The sequence below is a fragment of the Stegostoma tigrinum genome, chromosome 46 (assembly GCF_030684315.1).
Source record: "Stegostoma tigrinum isolate sSteTig4 chromosome 46, sSteTig4.hap1, whole genome shotgun sequence".
NCBI classification, from domain to species: domain Eukaryota; kingdom Metazoa; phylum Chordata; class Chondrichthyes; order Orectolobiformes; family Stegostomatidae; genus Stegostoma; species Stegostoma tigrinum.
Window position 1 is genome coordinate 4,321,499 of NC_081399.1, and position 19,587 is coordinate 4,341,085.

The 19,587-nt window shown below is 47.3% G+C and overlaps 1 protein-coding gene across 2 annotated transcripts in view; it reads right to left on the minus strand.

Moving 5' to 3' along the window:
- Positions 1-1,336: 1,336 nt before the first annotated feature.
- LOC125449579 (oxysterol-binding protein 1-like) overlaps positions 1,337-19,587 on the minus strand; it is a 68,334-nt gene continuing 50,083 nt past the window's right edge. For both annotated transcript variants that reach the window (XM_059642778.1, XM_059642779.1), the window contains exons 8-14: positions 17,123-17,368; positions 13,425-13,545; positions 11,793-11,896; positions 11,434-11,529; positions 9,697-9,881; positions 4,694-4,911; positions 1,337-1,745 (exon numbers count right to left, since the gene is read on the minus strand). In XM_059642778.1, the coding sequence (XP_059498761.1) occupies positions 1,594-1,745; positions 4,694-4,911; positions 9,697-9,881; positions 11,434-11,529; positions 11,793-11,896; positions 13,425-13,545; positions 17,123-17,368 (1,122 nt within the window). In that variant the 3' untranslated portion in view covers positions 1,337-1,593. The remainder of the gene's footprint in view (positions 1,746-4,693; positions 4,912-9,696; positions 9,882-11,433; positions 11,530-11,792; positions 11,897-13,424; positions 13,546-17,122; positions 17,369-19,587) is intronic.

Below are 19,587 nucleotides of genomic sequence, written 5' to 3' on the forward strand. Positions count from 1 at the left end.
CACAGCAAGATCCCACAAACTGCAAATGTAATAAAATGACCGGAATCATCTGCGTTTTGCTTCTCGTGTGATGTTGGTTGACAGCGAAGACAGTGGAACCCAGGCGCCCCGGGATGGGGTGGGGTGGAATGGGAAGGTATGTGGGGGGTGCAGGGGAGTGAAAAATCACTTCCCACACCCCGGCCCAGCCCCCCAAAACTTACTCTTCAAACTGGTGGCTGCAGAATCTTGAACCCCCCCAACCCCCCCCTCCGAGGACAGGGTGGAAGGGAGCACCCATTTTAGCGTCTCACCCCCTGAAAGACCGGCGCGCCCGCTAGAGTGGCACTCCCAGTTCTGCAAGACCGTCTCCTGCGTCGGCCCTGTGCTGTTCCCTCAACGTGGGAGCACCCAGAGCGTGGCCGGCCGGGCTCTGCTGCTAATGGGCTTTCAGCCTCTGAAATCAAGGGCTGGGGGCCTTGGCGATCGTTGAACGATGGCTAACTGCTGGGGGTGGGGCAGGGGACCATATCCACTGTGCCCTCAAACCACACTCTGGTGAGCTGCGTCAGAGGAGCTCAGCTTCTAAGGTAGCAGGGGCAGGGGAGGGGGGGGGGGGGGGGGGTGGGGGTGCAGGAGTGGGGGCTGAATTCAGCTCCTCTGCACTGACCTGCCAGCATTACAGGGAGCTAACATTCCGCTTCCACCATCTGTCCCACATTAACCCCCTACCCACCTTGAACACTCTCCTCTTACTGGATCCAGATGTTCAAAACACCAAGTAAAAACCCTACTCCCACTCATCACCTGAGCAGTGAAAACCAGGAGTGGCCTCCACACCCCCTCCCCTCCCCCCAAGCAACCAATCGCAGGCCTGGGAAGTCTGCCTCTCGTGGTTCTGATGGGATGGGTCACTTTGCACTTTAAAACAAAAAGAGCCCCCGTCCAGCCCCAACACGCAGTCAAACAGCTTTACCAGTGTTCCTCATCCAGAAGTTACCCTAAACCCCACCCGTCTACTGGGTAAAGGCCGACTCCACTCGGTGCCAGGGGAATGCCACCAGTTCTGGGCCAACCCCGCCTGCTGCACCTTAGGAATGGCAGAACACACACACACGCCCTCTTACCCCCTGCGCAGACATCTAGCCCCTTCACCTCACATCTCCGCCCGCAAGCGCTGATGAGGTGAGGGAACAAGTCTGCAAAGAAAGGCGGATGTGTTGACAGATTTTGCTTTTTACAATATACTGGGTGCCATTTTGTTTTTACAACTGGGTTGACTGTAGGCTGAGTATCTTCACCCTGGAGAGAAGAGGGAGGTGAAGTGAGGGGTGGTGAGAAGGTAAAGTTTGGCGGGGGGGGGGGGGGGGGGTGAGAGCTGTTGGAAGAGAAAGTAGGGATGAGCAACCGATGGCCCTGCCCGCCTCAGTTGTCGGGCTCTTCCTGCTGGATCTCTCGCATCGGGGCCATGACAGACAGACAGAAGCGATCGCTCAGTCCAAGTCCGGAGTCCAGCACAGTCGCCCACTCACGCGCGCACACACACACACACACACACACACACACACACACACACACACAAACCCAGCACCAGGCAGCAGCAGGCACTGGACTTCAGAAGATATCCGGGCACAGGTTCCAGTCTTGCTTCTCTTTCGCCTCCCAGTATCCACCCTTGTAGAGATGCACCAGCTCTTTGGTGAAAGGGTCCTCCCGTTTCTCGAACCACAGTGGCCGATAGGATGAGTCCACGGAGTGCGTTTGCCCTGTAACATGAAGCAGGGTTCAGTTTGTGCAGCAGCCCATTGGAATCATTCTACGCCTAAACTATTTTAACTTCCTTTAATAATTTTGATGTAAAATTTGACCCTTAATCTGACTGCACCTCTATGGATAATTCATATCTAGTTTAAAAAAATGAATGGTCTCTGCAAATCCAGTCGATACATCTATTATGGTCAACAAACACAGATTCCCACATTATGTTATCAATATTGCACAAATCAATTAAGATGCTTGTAAAAGGATCCACAAATGCAGGAATGGATATTAAACAGTTGGTTTTATCACTGTCTGATGTTTCCCCACTTCCTGACACGTACAACATGTCTAGCAAAACTCAACCATACGCGTATGCAGTTATGTTTTTTGTATTTTTGCTTGAGTTTTCCTTAGTCCTGAATGACCTGCTACTGGTAATTCTTGAACAACCCACAACACCACCTTTCTGTAACCCACTGGAGATACAACTTGATGAATTTCTGCCCATTTCTCATCAGCGTGAATGTGTGATGGTCTACTTTCTCATCAAGACGCCATTTTAAGATAGTAAACATCCTGGGATACACTCATTCTTCCGTGCACGCTTTTTGAAACAACTGCTTTAGTTTTTCATCTGTTTAATTCAGCTGATTTCTCAACTAAAAATATCCACTTTCTCCTCCACCTGTTCTTGTTTCTCCTCAACTATTTGGTCAAACATAGTGTGATAAACTGAACTTCAACCTCCTTGTTTGTCCACATCCATCTTCCCAGTGCTTCCTCTGCTAACACTGCGATTTCACATGGCCAACTTTATTACAAATGAAAGCACCTGAGCTTTTTGACTTCTCGTTCCCCCTCAGGGGTTTCCTTTTTATCTTGTAGTGAACTATCTTCAACGAGACCTCCTTTTTCCTTACCACCTGAGAATTTCCCTCTTTCCCCCTCGTTTTCGGTCTGAGGCATAGAAATTGGAACTGGAAGCCAAACTTGGATTTACGAACAACTCAAATCAATCAATCGTTGGCCACTTCTGCTGCTAATCCTGTGGTTTTAATTCTCTGCTCTTCCACAAGTTCTCACTACTTCAGAAAGCAAGTTTCTGAACTCCTCCAAAAGGATCTAAGAGCATTGTCTGTCTGCTCTACTTTCAATGCCCTTACCCACCTATCAAAATTACTTTGCTCGATCCTTTCAAACTCAATATATGTTTGGCCAGATTTCCTCCTCAGATTCCTGAGTTGGGAGAGGGGGGCAGTTATTTGTCTTCTACTCAATCAGCACATGATCATTGAAGCACAGAAAGAGGCCATTCAATTTGCTCCTATTTGGACCACGACAGAAGACTTCAAACGTGACTGATTAAAACAGATGGGCTGCTGAAGCTCTTCACTGTGTTCTCACTGGGGGCACAGACAGAAATGGCAAATTTCAAAGCGAGCAATGGCTGGAAAATACCAGACTTGCCATTTGGTTCGTTCACATTTTCTAGAGCATCCATAAACTCAAACACAAAAATCTGTGCGCCATCGGAAAAACAAACACCTCCAGGTGTTTTGCCGAGAAAGAGGGTGGGGAGACAAAATTTCCATGGCGTATTCCCCATGGCAACGTCTCGATCAACAGTACCCTTTTCTCAAGCTATAGAAAAAAAAAAGTGTTTCTCCCCAAGCGAATGGCCTATTGGTATTATCACTGGACTGTTAATCCAGAGACGTTGATAACATTCTGGGGACCCAGGTTCAAAGCCTGGAAAGGCTGATGGTGGAATTTAAATTCAATAAAATACCTGGAATTAGGAATCTAATATTGGCCACAAGTCCATTGTCAATTGTCGGAAAAACACATCTGGTTCACTAATGCCCTTTAGGGAAGGAAACTGTGCCATCTTTACCTGATCTGGCCTCCACATGACTCCAGACCCACAATGTGATGGACTCTGAATTGCCCTCTTGGGCAACTTGGGACGGACACTATGTGCTGCCCTAGCCGGCAAAGTCCTCACCCCGTTAATGAATAAAGGCTTTCAAAAATGTGCCTGCTCTGTGATTGTCTTATGAGCAAAGGTTGGGATTCTACTCATTGGAGTTTAGAAGAATGACAGGTGATCTCAGTGAAACATATTGGATTCTTGAGGAGCTTGCCAGGGCAAATGCAGAGAGGAGGTTCCCTGTCATGGGAGAGTCTAGAACCAGAGGGCATAGTCTCAGAATTAAAGGGACATCAATTGAAGACTGAGATGAGGATGTATTTCTTCTAAGGATGAAGTGTCTTTGGAACTCCTTGCTACAAAGAGCTGGGAGGCAGGGTCCTTGTGTATAATTAAGGGCGAGATAGATAGATTCTTGATCAGTTGGGGTCACAGAGAAAGGGCAGGAAAGTGGATGCAAGGAATATCTGATCAACCGTGATTCCACTGAAGGGGCAACAGACACGAGGTGCCGAATGGCCTACTCCTGATTCTACTTCTTCCGAAGATGTCTTCAGCAATAACCTACTTCCCAGTTTTAGCATCCAATCTACCCCACGTTGCTAGACAGTTCAAGGACAGGCACAGCAGAGTTTCAGCACACATGATGTGGAGCTGCCGATGTTGGACTGGGCGGGGTGGGGGGCAAAGTCAGAAATCACATCTCTATAACAGGTTCTCGTCCAACTTCACCTGACAAAGGAGCAGCGCTTCAACAGCTTGTGATTTCAAATAAACTGGTTGGATTGTAACCTGGTGTCATGTAACTTCAGACAAGGTTCAGTTCAGCGTTTTCGCTACAACATTTCAATCTCGTGAGGCAGGTACAGTAGACAGATACTGAGAAATGATAACTCTTCACACTGTGTCCTCCACTCCCCACCCCAAGGTGCCTCTCCCCCACCCCCACCCCTCTCAACATCGCCACCCGCTTCCACGACACCAGCTTTTCACCCCCTCTGCCCCAGCCATGTCCTCCCTCACCATCTGACATCTTGCTCATGTCCGACTCTCGCTTGCGTCGCACAGCCCGCTGTTTCTCCTCCAGTCGCTGCTTCTCCATGTTGGCCTCGTCCCACCTGCCGTTCTCCATCAGCCTCTGGTCCGGCCGTAAGCGACTGTCGGTGGGGGCCACACCCTCCTCCAGCTCATTTAGGGTCAGAGCGAGCTCCGAGAAGTAGTACATGGATTCCGCACGTTCTCTGGTGGGACAGAGAGGGGGAATTCATTCTGACTCTTCCTACACAGCGGTACACCCCTCCTCCCTGCCAGCTCTCACTCTATACAGATATTCTGTGGTCCCTCTTCCACAATCACCCCTGAAACAGATCTTCTGCTCCACTACTCCATGAAGGAACAGATCACAATTCCATGTCTTCCTCTACTGCTGGGTATGTCACCACAAGTCATAGAACATAGAACAGTACAGCACAGAACAGGCCCTTCAGCCCACGATGTTGTGCCGACCATTGATCCTCGTGTATGCACCCTCAAATTTCTGTGACCATATGCATGTCCAGTAATCTCTTAAATGACCCCAATGACCTTGCTTCCACAACTGCTGCTGGCAACGCATTCCATGCTCTCACAACTCTCTGCGTAAAGAACCCGCCTCTGACATCCCCTCTATACTTTCCACCAACCAGCTTAAAACTATGACCCCTCATGTTAGCCTTTTCTGCCCTGGGAAATAGTCTCTGGCTATCAACTCTATCTATGCCTCTCATTATCTTGTATACCTCAATTAGGTCCCCTCTCCTCCTCCTTTTCTCCAATGAAAAAAGTCCGAGCTCAGTCAACCTCTCTTCATAAGATAAGCCCTCCAGTCCAGACAGCATCCTGGTAAACCTCCTCTGAACCCTCTCCAAAGCATCCACATCTTTCCTATAATAGGGCGACCACAACTGGACGCAGTATTCCAAGTGCGGTCTAACCAAAGTTTTATAGAGCTGCAACAAGATCTCACGACTCTTAAACTCAATCCCCCTGTTAATGAAAGCCAAAACACCATATGCTTTCTTAACAACCCTGTCCACTTGGGTGCACACCAAGATCCCTCTGTTCCTCCACACTGCCAAGAATCCTATCCTTAATCCTGTACTCAGCTTTCAAATTCGACCTTCCAAAATGCATCACTTCGCATTTATCCAGGTTGAACTCCATCTGCCACCTCAGCCCATCTCTGCATCCTGTCAATGTCCCGCTGCAGCCTACAACAGCTCTCTATACTGTCAACGACACCTCTAACCTTTGTGTCGTCTGCAAACTTGCTGACCCATCCTTCAATCCCCTCATCCAAGTCATTAATAAAAATCACTAAGAGTAGAGGCCCAAGGACAGAGCCCTGTGGAACACCACTCACCACTGACTTCCAGGCAGAATATTTTCCTTCTACTACCACTCGCTGTCTTCTGTTGGCCAGCCAATTCTGTATCCAGACAGCTAAGTTCCCCTGTATCCCATTCCTCCTGACCTTCTGAATGAGCCTACCATGGGGAACCTTATCAAATGCCTTACTGAAGTCCACATACACCACATCCACAGCTCGACCCTCATCAACTTTTCTAGTCACATCCTCAAAGAACTCGATAAGGTTTGTGAGGCGTGACCTGCCCCTCTCAAAGTCGTGTTGGCTGCATTTAATCAAGCCATGCTCTTCCAGATGGTCATAAATCCTATCCCTCAGAATCCTTTCTAACACCTTGCAGATGACAGACGTGAGACTTACTGGTCTGTAATTGCCGGGAATTTCCCTATTTCCTTTCTTGAAGAGAGGAATTACATTTGCCTCTCTCCAGTCCTCAGGTATGACTCCAGTGGAGAGTGAGGATGCAAAGATCTTCGCAAGTGGCGAAGCAATTGCATTTCTCGCTTCCCAAAGCAGCCGAGGACAAATCTGGTCCGGGCCTGGCGACTTGTCAATCTTAATGCTTGACAAAATTTTCAGCACATCAGCTTCCTCTATCTCTATCCATTCCAGCATGCACATCTGCTCTTCAAAGGTTTCATTCACTACAAAGTTCGTTTCTTTCGTAAAGACAGAAGCAAAAAACTCATTTAGGGCTTCCCCTACCTCCTCAGACTCCACACACAAGTTCCCTATGCTATCCCTGATCGGCCCTACTCTTTCTTTGACCATTCTCTTATTCCTCACATAAGTGTAAAATGCCTTTGTGTTCTCCCTAATCCGTTCTGCCAAGCCTTTCTCATGCCCCCTCCTGGCTCTCCTCAGACCATTTTTGAGCTCCTTCCTCGCCTGCCTGTAATCCTCTCGAGCTGAACTTGACCCTAGCTTCCTCCACCTTATGTAAGCTACCTTCTCCCTTTTCACAAGAAGCTCTACCGCTCTCGTCATCCAAGGTTCCTTTATCTTACCCCTTCTTGCCTGTCTCAGAGGGACATATTTATTCATCACTCGCAACAACTGTTCCTTAAACAGTCTCCACATGTCTACAATGCCCTTACCATGGAACAACTGCTCCCAGTCCATGCTTCCTAACTCATGCCTAATCGCATCATAGTTTCCTCTTCCCCAATTAAATATCCTCCCATTTTGCCTCATCCTCTCCTTCTCCATAGCTATGTAGAATGTGAGGCAGTTATGGTCACTATCACCAAAATGCTCTCCCACCACAAGATCTGATACCTGCCCCGGCTCGTTTCCGAGCACCAAGTCTAGAATGGCCTCTCCCCTCGTCGGCCTGTCAACGTACTGAGTTAGGAAACCCTCCTGAACAGACCTTACAAAAACAGCTTCATTCAAATCTTCTGCTCGAAGGAGGTTCCAATCAATATTAAGAAAGTTAAAGTCACCGATTACAACAACCCTACTACGTCCGCACTTTTCCAAAATCTGTCGACCTATGCTTTCTTCAATCTCCCTGCTGCTATTGGGGGGTCTGTAGTAAACCCCTAACGAGGTGACTACTCCCTTGCTGTTCCTAATTTCCACCCATACTGACTCAGTAGGCAGATCTTCCTCGACAATGGAAGTTTCTGTAGCTGTGATACTCTCTCTGATTAGTAGTGCTACACCCCCTCCTCTTTTTCTCCCCTCCCTATTCTTTTTAAATGTTCTAAACCCTGGAACATCCAGCAACCATTCCTGCCCCTGAGAAACCCATGTCTCTGCTATGGCCACAACATCATAGCACCAGGTACTGATCCATGCTCTAAGGTCATCACTTTTATTCCTGATACTCCTTGCGTTAAAGCAAACACACTTTAACTGATCCCTTGGTTCCTTCCCACTAGCTGGTCTACGTCTTGCTATTGCCTCACCTGCATCGACTCTCACCTCCGGTATACAGCTCAGGTTCCCACCCCCCTGTTTAAACCCTCTCAAACTACTCGAGCAAACCTTCCACCCAGGACATTGGTCCCCTTCCAGATGCAACCCGTCCTTCTTGTACAGGTGCCACCTTCCCCAGAAGGCATCCCAATTATCTACATATCTGAAGCCCTCCCTCCTACACCAGCTGCACAGCCACGTGTTAAGCTGCACCCGCTCCCTGTTCCTCGCCATCTCGTGGCACCAGTAGTAAACTAGAGAACACTACTCTGTTCGTCCTGCTTTGCAGCTTCCATCCTAACTCCCTGAAATCACTTATTATATCCTCAATCCTTTTTCTGGCTATATCATTAGTGCCAATATTTAGCAGGATTTCTGGCTGTTCGCCCTCCCCTTTTAGAACCTTATACACCCGATCGGAGACATCCCGGACCCTGGCACCAGGGAGGCACCATACCTTCCGGGAATCCCGATCCTGACCACAAAATCTCCTATCGATTCCCCTAACTATCGAGTCCCCTACCACGAGTACTTTCCTATTCTGCCCCCTTCCCTTCTTTGCCACAGTGTCAGGCTCAGTGCCAGAGAACAGACTACTATGGCTTTCCTCTGGTAGGTGATCCCCCCCCCAGCAGTATCCAAAACGGTATACTTATTGCTGTATACTTTATGCTTTGAAATTGGGCGCAAAGCACCCTTTACTGTTTTAAACTGAACGGAAAGGTTTCCTTACTCTTAAATGGAAAGTAAAGCTCTGTCAATATTGTCCCCAAACACACACAGGACAGGGACAGCACAGGTTTAGATACACAGTAAAGCTTCCTCAACTCAATCTCTAAATAAAACTGTTCTTACTCTTTCAAACTGAAAATAAAGCTCCTCTACATTTGTCCCCTTTCAAACTCTCCCAAGGCTGGAACAGCACTGAGTTTGATATAAAGTTTCCTCCACAAGGTAACCTTAAACACTCGCTGGATAGGGACATAGATAGCAAAGTGTGAAGCTGGATGAACACAGCCGGCCAAGCAGCATCTCAGGAGCCCGTCGAGGCCCGAAACGTCAGCTTTTGTGCTCCTGAGATGCTGCTTGGCCGGCTGTGTTCAAACAGCTGCACACTTTGCTATCTTGGATTCTCCAGCATCTGCAGTTCCCATCATCTCTTGGATAGGGACATCACAGGTTCAGGAACAAAGAATCAGACAGGACTGAAAAAGCCCATCAGTCCACTCAGTCTGTACCCCACTGCTACCTACCTTAGCCCCGTGTCCCCACAATAGGCCAAGAATGTTATGACACTTCAAGGTGTTCATCCAGGTACTGTTTCAAGGTTGTAAGGGTTTCCACCTCAACTACATTCTCAGACACACTTCCAGACCCCTATCACAGTGGAAAACATTTTCCCTCAAGTCCCCTCTAAGCTTCTTGCCTTGCACCGAGAAAATGCCCACTTTATTGATCCCTTCAACTGCTTTGTCCACCCTGCCCATGGTTCTCAATCTTACACACCTCTATCAGCTCCTTCGCTGCGCCGAAGAAAACAACCCGAGCTTATCCAGCCTCTCTTCATTGCTGAAATGCTCCATCCCATGCAACAACGCTGGTGAATCTCCTCTGCACCACTACAGTACAGTCCCATCCTTCCTACTGTGCAGTGACCTGATGTAATTAAAAATTTAAAAATTGGGTGAACACTCACGGTGCTTTGTGCCTTCTCCAGAGCTCCTTCCCTCGCAGAGTCTCGTACACAGTCTTCTGCCTCCCCTCTGCACTGTTCTCCCCTTTGCTGCTGTGCAGGACCCGCGAGTATTCCATCTTTTCGTCCCACGTCCCAGAAAGAATGAAGTGAGCTTTCCCCATGCTGTCTGTTACAACGCCAGTGACCTACAGCCCCATTGGTTAAACATAAACACTCGCATTAGGGTGATCACTCCACATCACAAACATACAAATCCCCAGCTGCCGGGGCGATCTTGCTTTTCTTTTCATTTTGTAATTTGCCAGAATTAATGATGGAACTAAGCCCCTCGCTCACTGTTAGACAGAGACGTGCTTGTATGGTTTGAGGGGCACTGGTCGACAAAATATGGGCAGGGTACGGTTCCGAAAACACCGCAGGTAGAACAGACATTCACCCACGCAGTTGGCATCACTGCACCAGACGTGAACCCAAGCTGACTCCCTACTTCAATTCATGTCCAAAATAGGCAGGTTCAGAGACAGTCTCGATAGAGGTGCTATGATTACAACTGATGTTACTACTGGATGAGTCAGACCCTGATCTGAAATCTGGCTCGGTCAATCACATTTTGATTTCTATTCATTTGAACAAGATGTTCTTTCAAATGAAAGATAAACACGAAATATGGCAGAATTGGTTTTGACAAGAGTTTATTGTTCTAACAGAACAAAAATCAAAATGGAATATATTTATTTACTTATCACACAAGTTTAGATTCTGAAGCACACTGTAAAATACCATTATTCCAAAAGTACTACTTTACAGTATTAACAAGACAGATTTCCCTTCTCTATCAGGCTGATAGGGTTCAATTCAACTATGGTTTCAATCTCTAGTCTTGAGAATCTGATAGCCTCTTCAAGTCATCAGACAATGCATTTAGACCTTTTTCAGCTTCAAGTAACTCCTTCAGAGTTTAAACCAAACAGTTCTGATATGGAACCTGAAAACTAAACCCTTTACATGAAGGTACTTCTGAACAATTCAAAACTATCTCCCATTCTCAGGAGCAGTTGTCTTAAACATTCACATCAAATAAAACTTCTGCAAAACCTGCCAAATTGAAATTCAACTGCAAGTCATTTTCTCTTAAAAGCAACTGTCCTCTTGAAAACCACAAGTCTAATGCACAACTGTTTACTTTATTTGTAACTGATGTAATCAACCATCCCCACGCAAACAAATTTCCCATTTACCTCCCAAACCCTTCACAGACAACTGAAATCCATACCTTACAATAAACGATATTTAAAAATACAGATGAAGCTCACACCTCTTTAACCACAAAGGAAATAGGTACAGGTGGTCTCAGGAGGGGATTTGAGCACTCAGGGTTACCGATAGAAGTGCAAGTATCAAGTGATGCCAGAATTGGACGTGGACAAATTTCAGAGGAATGTTGGACTGCGAAAGGTTGCAAGGATGCAGAGGGGAGGTGACAACACCAGCGAGGGGCTTGAACAGAGAAATGGTCAGGTTGATCAGACGACATTGTAGTCAGTAGGCAAAGTAGAGTGCTGGGCAATGAGACTCAGTTGATGCTCTTTTCACTTGGGGAGTGTTAAGAAAACTGTTTTGATGGAAGGCGAGGACCAAAAGAGGTTTGGGATTGAATTGGAAGTTAAGATGGGAGGAGGGCTGACAAGCCAAGGTGCCTTGCCTCTCTTGGCTCTCAGTAGCGTGATAGAACCCTACCTTCCTTGCCACATCCCGAGAGAAATAGCTGTAAGGTGCGAACTTCAAGTGGCACTTGTCCCTTGTCTTCCTGTTGATGATGTCAACTTCCCCACTCTGTTCACACACAAAACAAAAGTAAGGTCTTTATGATGAACTGGACAATGTCAGGGTCCTGCAAGAATAGAAGTTTGCTGAGTACTGAGCCTGAGGCACAGCTTATGGTTCCAACCCTCCAACAGCATCGCGCTCCCTTTCTGAGCTTCTCGACGCCCAGCCACGGTTGTTTCTACCGACAACAACGCGCGGCCAGTTGGGCTGCTCATCATCATCCCAATAGGATCGTCGCGCGACTAAGGCCCACACAGAGCCTTCCTCACCTGGTCGATCCACAACTTGCCCACTATGATGTTGTGCACAGTGGTGGTGACTTTCTTCCACGTGTAATGGTTGCCACTTTGATGGAAGGCGCAATGGATGGTGCCTGCAGCACAGAAAGGTGACATGTCAGTTAGTGTGTTTGTGACTCCTGTCCTTACCTAGTCTGGGGCGGTTCCACGTGACTCCCAACCTTAAACGGTCTGTTCTGAGGAACTGCCACCTCATCATTAACACACGCGCACACACACCAAGCAGAATCACACAACTGTTTTGGTGCAGAAGGCCGCCAATTGGCCCATCATGTCTACACTGGCTCTCTGATCATGTTTGACGTATTGCCGTGAGTTTGCTTTTTCCTGTTGCACGCTATTTAAACGGGAACAATCTCCCAGTACTTTCCTGAATGCCTCAGTTTAACCTACCTCCAGCTCCTTCCAGGCGCTGCACTCCACAGCCTAATGACCAACAAGGTCTTCCCCACCTCACTTCTGTTCCTTTTGCAAAACACTCCACCACTAGTTTTCAATCTTTCCATGAGCCAGAACAGTTCCTCAAGGGTCTGTTTCTACGCTGCTTGGCTCCACAAAGTGTATCACATCTCACACTTCGGCACCGAACCCGCCATTCCACCAATTTGTCTCTGTCCGTTCAGAGTTCAACTGTCCTCAGTTAATTATCCAATTGCCTCCTGCACACCAAGATCAAATTTTTGTGCGCATCAAGCAGGAAAAGGAAGGCACCCAGTGTCAATACCCGGGGTCCCCCATTACAAGTTGCACCAGCCTGAAAAATACCCAGCGAACATCATTGTTTCATATTCCTCAGCCCATTTCACACCATTGTTACCGACCCACTTAATCCATGAGCGCAACCAACCATTTTCCCCCAAGACTGTTCAGTAGCTCTGTACTGAATGGCTAGAGGGGATTCGGAAGAGATTTACTAGGAATGTGCCAGGAATGCAAAGTTTGAGCTATGAGGAGAGGCTGGATAGGCTGGGACTTTTTCCACTGGAGCATAGGCAGAGGAGAGATACTTTATAGAGGTTTATAAAATCATGGAAGATATAGATAAGGTTAATGATAGGTGTCTTCTCCCTGGGGTTGGAGAATTTCAAGACTAGAGGGCATATTTTTAAGGTGAGAGGAGAGAGATTTTTAAAAAGACATGTGGGCCTTTCTTTTAAAGAAACAGTGTGGTTCACGTGTGGAATGAACCTCCTGAGGCCACAGTGGGTGTCGGTATAGTTAATGTTTAAAAGACACAGACAAGTACATGAATAGGAAACATTTAGACGGATATGGTCCAGGAGCAGGCAGGTGGGGCTAGTGTAGTTTGGGATGACAGCTGAATGGACCTTTCAAAGTTCAAGTCTAATGCTGACCTCACTGTTTGTGCCTCTCCTCCATAACTGTAACTTTGTATTCACTCTATTACCCTAACGCACTTTGCACGCTATGATTTGCCTGTATTGCACGCCAAACAAAACTTTCACATCGAATCCAACCATGGCCCGGGGAGTGGGGGGCAACGACCTCACAGGTAAAGGCAATTCTGTAAAGCCTGCAACTTTGCACAGAAGAGACATGCATGCCCAACTCGACAGCCAGGTTTGACTACAATTCACTTACCCAGGGGCATGATGGAGAGATACTTTCCCCTGAATTTGCTAGCGATAGCTATCTCTTGCCTCAACGTCCAGCCATACTTGGAATCTACATGATGTGCAGCAGCCGGAGGATGGTGACTGACCTGTTTGGGGAATAACAGGACAACTGAGGGGGAGTGGTCCACAGTAGCACATCATCACAATTGTCAGGGAGGGGGTGTTACATGTCACCTTCAGCACCACCTCAGATTCGAGTACAGGAACAGGGAGGCAACGCTACAACTCTACAGTGCCTTGGTGAGACCACATCCGGAGCACTGTGTTTTAGTCTCCTTACCCGAAGAGGAACATCAAATATAGGGATTGCTGGAAAAGCTCAGCAGGTCTGGCAGCATCTCTGGAGAGAAATCAGACTTAATGTTTTGGGTCCAGTGACCCCTCTACAGAACTGAGAGAAGGAATGTTCTTGCTGCAGGGGCAGTGAAGGTTTACCAAACTGATTCCAGGACCAGCAGGACTGACACACAAGGAGAGGTTGAAGCAGTTAGTGTTAATTTTAAACTGCAGTTTAGAAGAATAAGGAAGGAGGAAAACTATGAAATTTGAATTATGTTTATTGTCACGTCTACTCAAGTACAAAGTACAGGAGGATACTGAAAAGCGAGCAATGTCACTAGACAAGGCACTATCTTAGACACAAAGTACCTACGCACAAATCTTAGATACAAAAATAGATCAGGTGTGAAAATAGAGAAATAAAGAGGAAAGCTAGAAGTTCTCCATTATCTTCCTAATTTATACTATGAGGAACTGTAAAGAAATAAAAGTTAAAAGATAAATAACTAAAGAATCAAAGTTAAAAGATAAATGTTAAAATCCTTCTACAGCCTGCAGTGCCTCCACGCTGTGGGTTTTCCACATGTGGACTCCCTCTCCCCACACTGCCAGACTTGAGATCTGGGACAGGCTGACCACATTGGGTCCCGAACTGCTGGCCAACTCCTCCTGCCAGGACTAGACAGGGCAAACTCAGGAAACCAGTGGTATGGGTGGGATCCAAGACTAGGGATAAGGGGTAAATTATTTAGGAGGGAGATGAGAAGAAAATCCTTCACCCAGACAGCGTGATGAGCCTGTGGAATTTGTTACCAAAGAAAACAACAGAGGCCAAAACACACAGATTTCAAGGAGGAGTCCTACACAGCCCTTGAGGCGAATAGCATCCAAGGAGATGGGTGAAAAGGAAGATCAGGCCATTGAGTTGGACAATCAGCCATGATCATCAACAGCAGAGCAGGTTTGAAGGGCTGAATGGCCTACTCCTGCTCCCATTTCCCATGTTTCGACATTGATCGACAATGCACCTTGAACGAGGAAGGCTCTTCGGGGGCATCTAGTTTCAGTTTTCAAAATCTCCTGTCATCGTTGCAAACAGTGATCTCAAACAAAGTATGAAACACAACACCTGATACTGTGGGGGAGGCAGGTAGTCTTACAATATTGATCTGGACGGGCATTCAGAATGCCAGGGCATGGGAGGCAATGGACCAAGTCCAAGTAAATGGGACAAGCATAGGTCAGCGCTCATTGATCAGTACAGACATAACAGACTGAAAGGCCATGTTAGTATGCTGTACGAAGATGAAAAGAGCATCAGCCCCGAGTTGAACCAGTCCACCCACTTCTTCGCACTGCTGGCAACGTATGGATTTTAAAATCTGCTGTCGTTAGGGATAATGTGAGTTGTCTTTTCTTTTAATTTCACAATGTGGCAAAGACTAGTGACAAACCAGACAACTGAAAAGCTTTAAAATCCAACAAATGACGACTAAAAAGATACAACAGAAGAGAAAATAAACTAGGAGGACAAATTAACAAGAGGTTTATAATGAATAAGGTGAATTAGACAAGGTCTTTTCCCCAGGTTAGGGGAGTCCGAAATTGGAGGACATGAGTTCAATGTGACAGGGAAAGGTTTAAAATGAATCAAAGAGGCCACTTTTTCAGAGGGTGGTGCTTGAAAGGAACAAGCTGCCAGAAGTGGTGGGGGCTGGTACAATTACAACATTTAAAAGGCATCTGGATGGGTACACAAATAGGAAGGGTTTAAGAGGGATACAGGCCAAACGCTGGCAAACAGAACGACACGAGGCCGGATTGGCCCGAAGGGTCCATTTCCATGCTGTATAATTCTGTGACTAAAGTGGCGAAGAAATCGCAGATCATTGAAAAAGCTCAGGGTTGGAAAACTGCCAATGTTACACCTTTACTCAAAAAGGAAGGGGAACAAAAATAGGCAACACTTGAGGCTGGTTCGCTTAAGATCTGTTGTTGGGGAAACGTTAAATGTAAGGGATGTAATAGCAAAGCATTTAGGAACACAAGTAGAGCCATTTGACTTTGTTTATGGGGAATCATGCCTGACAATTTTACTGTCACTTTTGGGGTGGTAACAAGCTGTAGGTCAAAGGGATCTGGTAGATGCAATTTAATAAGATTTTTAAAAGACATTTGATAAACTATTGCACAAAGTTAAACACTCATCTTTTAGCAAAGTGGGGGGGGGGGGAAACTAATAGAAGTTATCAAATTGGGATAAAAGGGATCATATCAGGGTAGTAACCTGCTACTAGTGTGCCGCCCCATGGATCGGTGCTGGGGCTACGATTGTATACAAGTGAATGACTCTGATGACGGGAGTGAGTTTCCTGTAGCCAAGTTTGCAGACGACAAGAGTAGGTGGAGGGGTGATGACGACACAGCAGTTCCCAGACAGATACAGCAGGTTACGCGAATGGGTGCTTTGGCAGGAAAAACAGAAGACTAGAACATTATTTAAACAGGGAAAGGCCTCAAAACAGACAGGGATTTGTGGGTCCTAACGCACGAATCACAAGAAGCTAGTATCTAAGTTCAGCACGTCGTCGGCAAGACAAATGAACTGTTTCCCCGTATTCCAAGTACAGCTGAAGATAAAAACAGGGAGGCGCTGCCGAAAAAATTTAAAAAAACTGCTGACCAGACAATGAACAGTTTTGTTGCTGTCATCCAGAGGGTGTCGCTGGGATTGGAGACTTAACAAAGAAAGTTCACGAGGTTAAGCGCAAGTATAGAGGGATGTTCTGGCACAGGAGGTTGAGAAGGTCAGGCCTGTACTCACCAGGGCGCAGCAGAATGACAGGAGACCTTACTGAAACATACAAGATTCTTAAAGGGGCTTGACGGAGAAATTGCTTCCCCTTGCGGGGGCATCCGGGAGATTGTGCTTTTTTTCCCCCCCCACTTAGGAGCAAAGTGAATCGAAAAAATTCTTCACCACAGAGGGCAGTCAAGACTGGGACGTTAGCACTTTCAAGGCTTAGACAGACAGATTTCTCTGGAATCATGAACAGAAATCAAGGTTTAGGAGGAAAATGAAGCTGAAGGTCATCAAATCATCAAGAGATTTACTAAGATGTTGCCTGGTATGGAGGGAAAGGAAAGGCTGAGGGACTGGAGGCTGTTTTCGTTAGAGAGAAGGTGGTTGAGAGGTGACTTAATTGAAACATATAAAATAATCAGAGGGTTAGATAGGGTGGATAGGGAGAGCCTTTTTCCTAGGATGGTGACGGCGAGCACGAGTGAGCATAGCTTTAAATTGAGGGGTGAAAGATATAGGACAGATGTCAGAGGAAGTTTCTTTACTCAGAGAGTAGTAAGGGAATGTGTGCATATATTCACCTGTTCGCAGATCGACCTGAAGCCTTCGTCTTCCAGCCGGTCCAATTCGAAGGTCTCCCCAAGCAAAGGGTTGAAAGGCTTTCCCGTTCGGAAGACGGTGGTGGAGTATGAGGACACAGTGAAGGCAGCCACGTAGCACAGCTGCTCTAAGGCATTCTCGCACTTGGAGGCTTTATCCAGGAGCTCGTGATACTCCAGGTCCTCCGTTAGTCGCTGCAGCATCGACAGGGGTTCGTTGAAGTTAACCTGCAGGAGTACACGGGCGGAAGTGTCACAACACGGAAAGGAGGGAGGACAGAACGAGACAGGTACAGCACCTATTACACAGGTTCGACTGCACAAGAGGTGGCCATTTGGCTCCATCAAGCCCATGCTAACCATCTGCACAGCAATCCTGCACGTACTGTGACACCTCTCTGTCCCACCAGCCCTGTGAACTTGTACCATTTAAGTGCTCATTTTTCAACATATTGATCTTTGCTGCACCCTCACAAGAAAGGTTTAGAGGGATATGGGCCAGAAGCAGGCAAATGGGGCCAGTTTAGTTCAGGAAATCCAGTAGACACTGGTGAGTTAGACCGAGGGGTCCATTTCCACGCTATATGGCTCTACGGACAGTGATTTACAGGGCAATACCAGCGTTTCATTCTGCGTATACCTCCCACGTCTACATGGGCAGTACTTCTGAAAATGGACATCAACACTGGGAGAGGTGGGCACAGACCTTTACAAAAGCTGGTCATTGCTACTCACTGTGGAAAGGCAGCTCTTTCTCAAACCGTCCCCTCCCACACTTCCTGCCTGATATCCGAGACTCCAAGTCATTGCATTTTCAAACAGAGATGTATTAGCACTGGAGCGGGTACAGAGGGAGATTGACCAGACTGTTGCCTGGGCTGGGGAGTTTCAGTGTTGGAAAGAACCAGACAGACTAGGACTGTTTTTCTTAGAACAGGGAGATTGAGAGGGGACATGATCGAGATGAATAGAATGATGAGGCTTACACAGGAACAAACATTGCCCCTTGACAGAGGGGCAGGGAGCATAGATTTATTGTAAGGGGGAGAAGATTCAGAGGAGACTGAGGAAAAATGTCACCCAGACGGTGGCAGGAATCAAGAACTCATGAGGATGGTTGAGGCAGAAACGCTTATTACGTGGAAGTCTTTAGATGTACACCTGCGATGTCAAGACACACAAAGCAGACACAGTAGTGCCAGGGAATGGATGCAGTGGATTCACAGAATCCCTACAGTGCAGAGATGGGCTATTCAGCCCACTAACTCTGCACCGACCCTCTGACAGGCAGCCTGTCTAGACACCCCCAACCCTACCCTATCCCTGTGACCCTGCTAAATCCACCCAAACCTGCACTTCTTTGGACTGAGGGGGGAAACCCATGCAGTCACAAGAACATGCAAACTCCACGCAGACAGTCGCCCAAGGTTAGAATCGAACCCGGGTCCCTGGCACTGAGAGGCAGTAGTGTTAAACCACGGAGGCACCGCGCCATCCGTGATACAATCAGTTAACCGCCCAAAGGGTGGAATCGAACCCGAGTTCCAGGAACTGTGTGGTAGAAGTGCGAACCACTGTACTGCCCTGATCAGGATTGGGTTAGGCAGTTGTTTTTGGCCAAGGCCTAAAGACCTTTCTCTGTGCTGTCAGTTAGACTCAGACTGACTGCAAAGCAATCTCTTGCACTTGCTGCAAGCACCCACTGCAAATGGAAAGCCAGGACCAACAGGACATCAGTCTGCATCCGAAAGGAAGCTAATAAAATGTGAGGCTGGATGAACACCACAGGCCAAGCAGCATCTCAGGAGCACATCCAGGAGGAGCATCCTCTCTGATGAAGGGTCTAGGCTCGAAACATTAGCTTTTGTGCTCCTGAGATGCTGCTTGGCCTGCTGTGTTCATCCAGCTTCACACTTTATTATCTTGGATTCTCCAGCATCTGCAGTTCCCATTATCTCTGCATCTGAAAGGAACTTTGGCTTGGCCACTTTTGAAACACTGCATTTAGTTGTGGCCTCCCTGCTTTAGGCAGGATGTTGTTAAACTTGAAAGGGCGCAGAAAAGACTTAAGGATATTGCTGGGGTTCGAGGGTTTGCCCTCTAGGAAGGGGCTGAATATTATTTCCCCTGGACTGTCGTTGGCTGCGGAGTGACCTTACACAAGTTTGTACAATCATGAGTGGCACGGATTGGGTGAATTAAAAAAAAATCTGGATTGGTACATACATAGGAAGGGCAACAGGGAAGTGGGCTGAATGGGTCAACAAGGTGATGTGGAAGATTAACAGAAGGTCACCTTCAAATAAAAAATTGAGGCCACTAATTGAAGGTGGGGGGGGGGGGGGGGCGCGAGATTAGTTTAGGATATCTGGTCAGCATGGACGAGTAGGGCCGAAGGGTCTGTTCCCACGCTGTATGACTATGCGAAGTCAGGACATGGTGGGCTG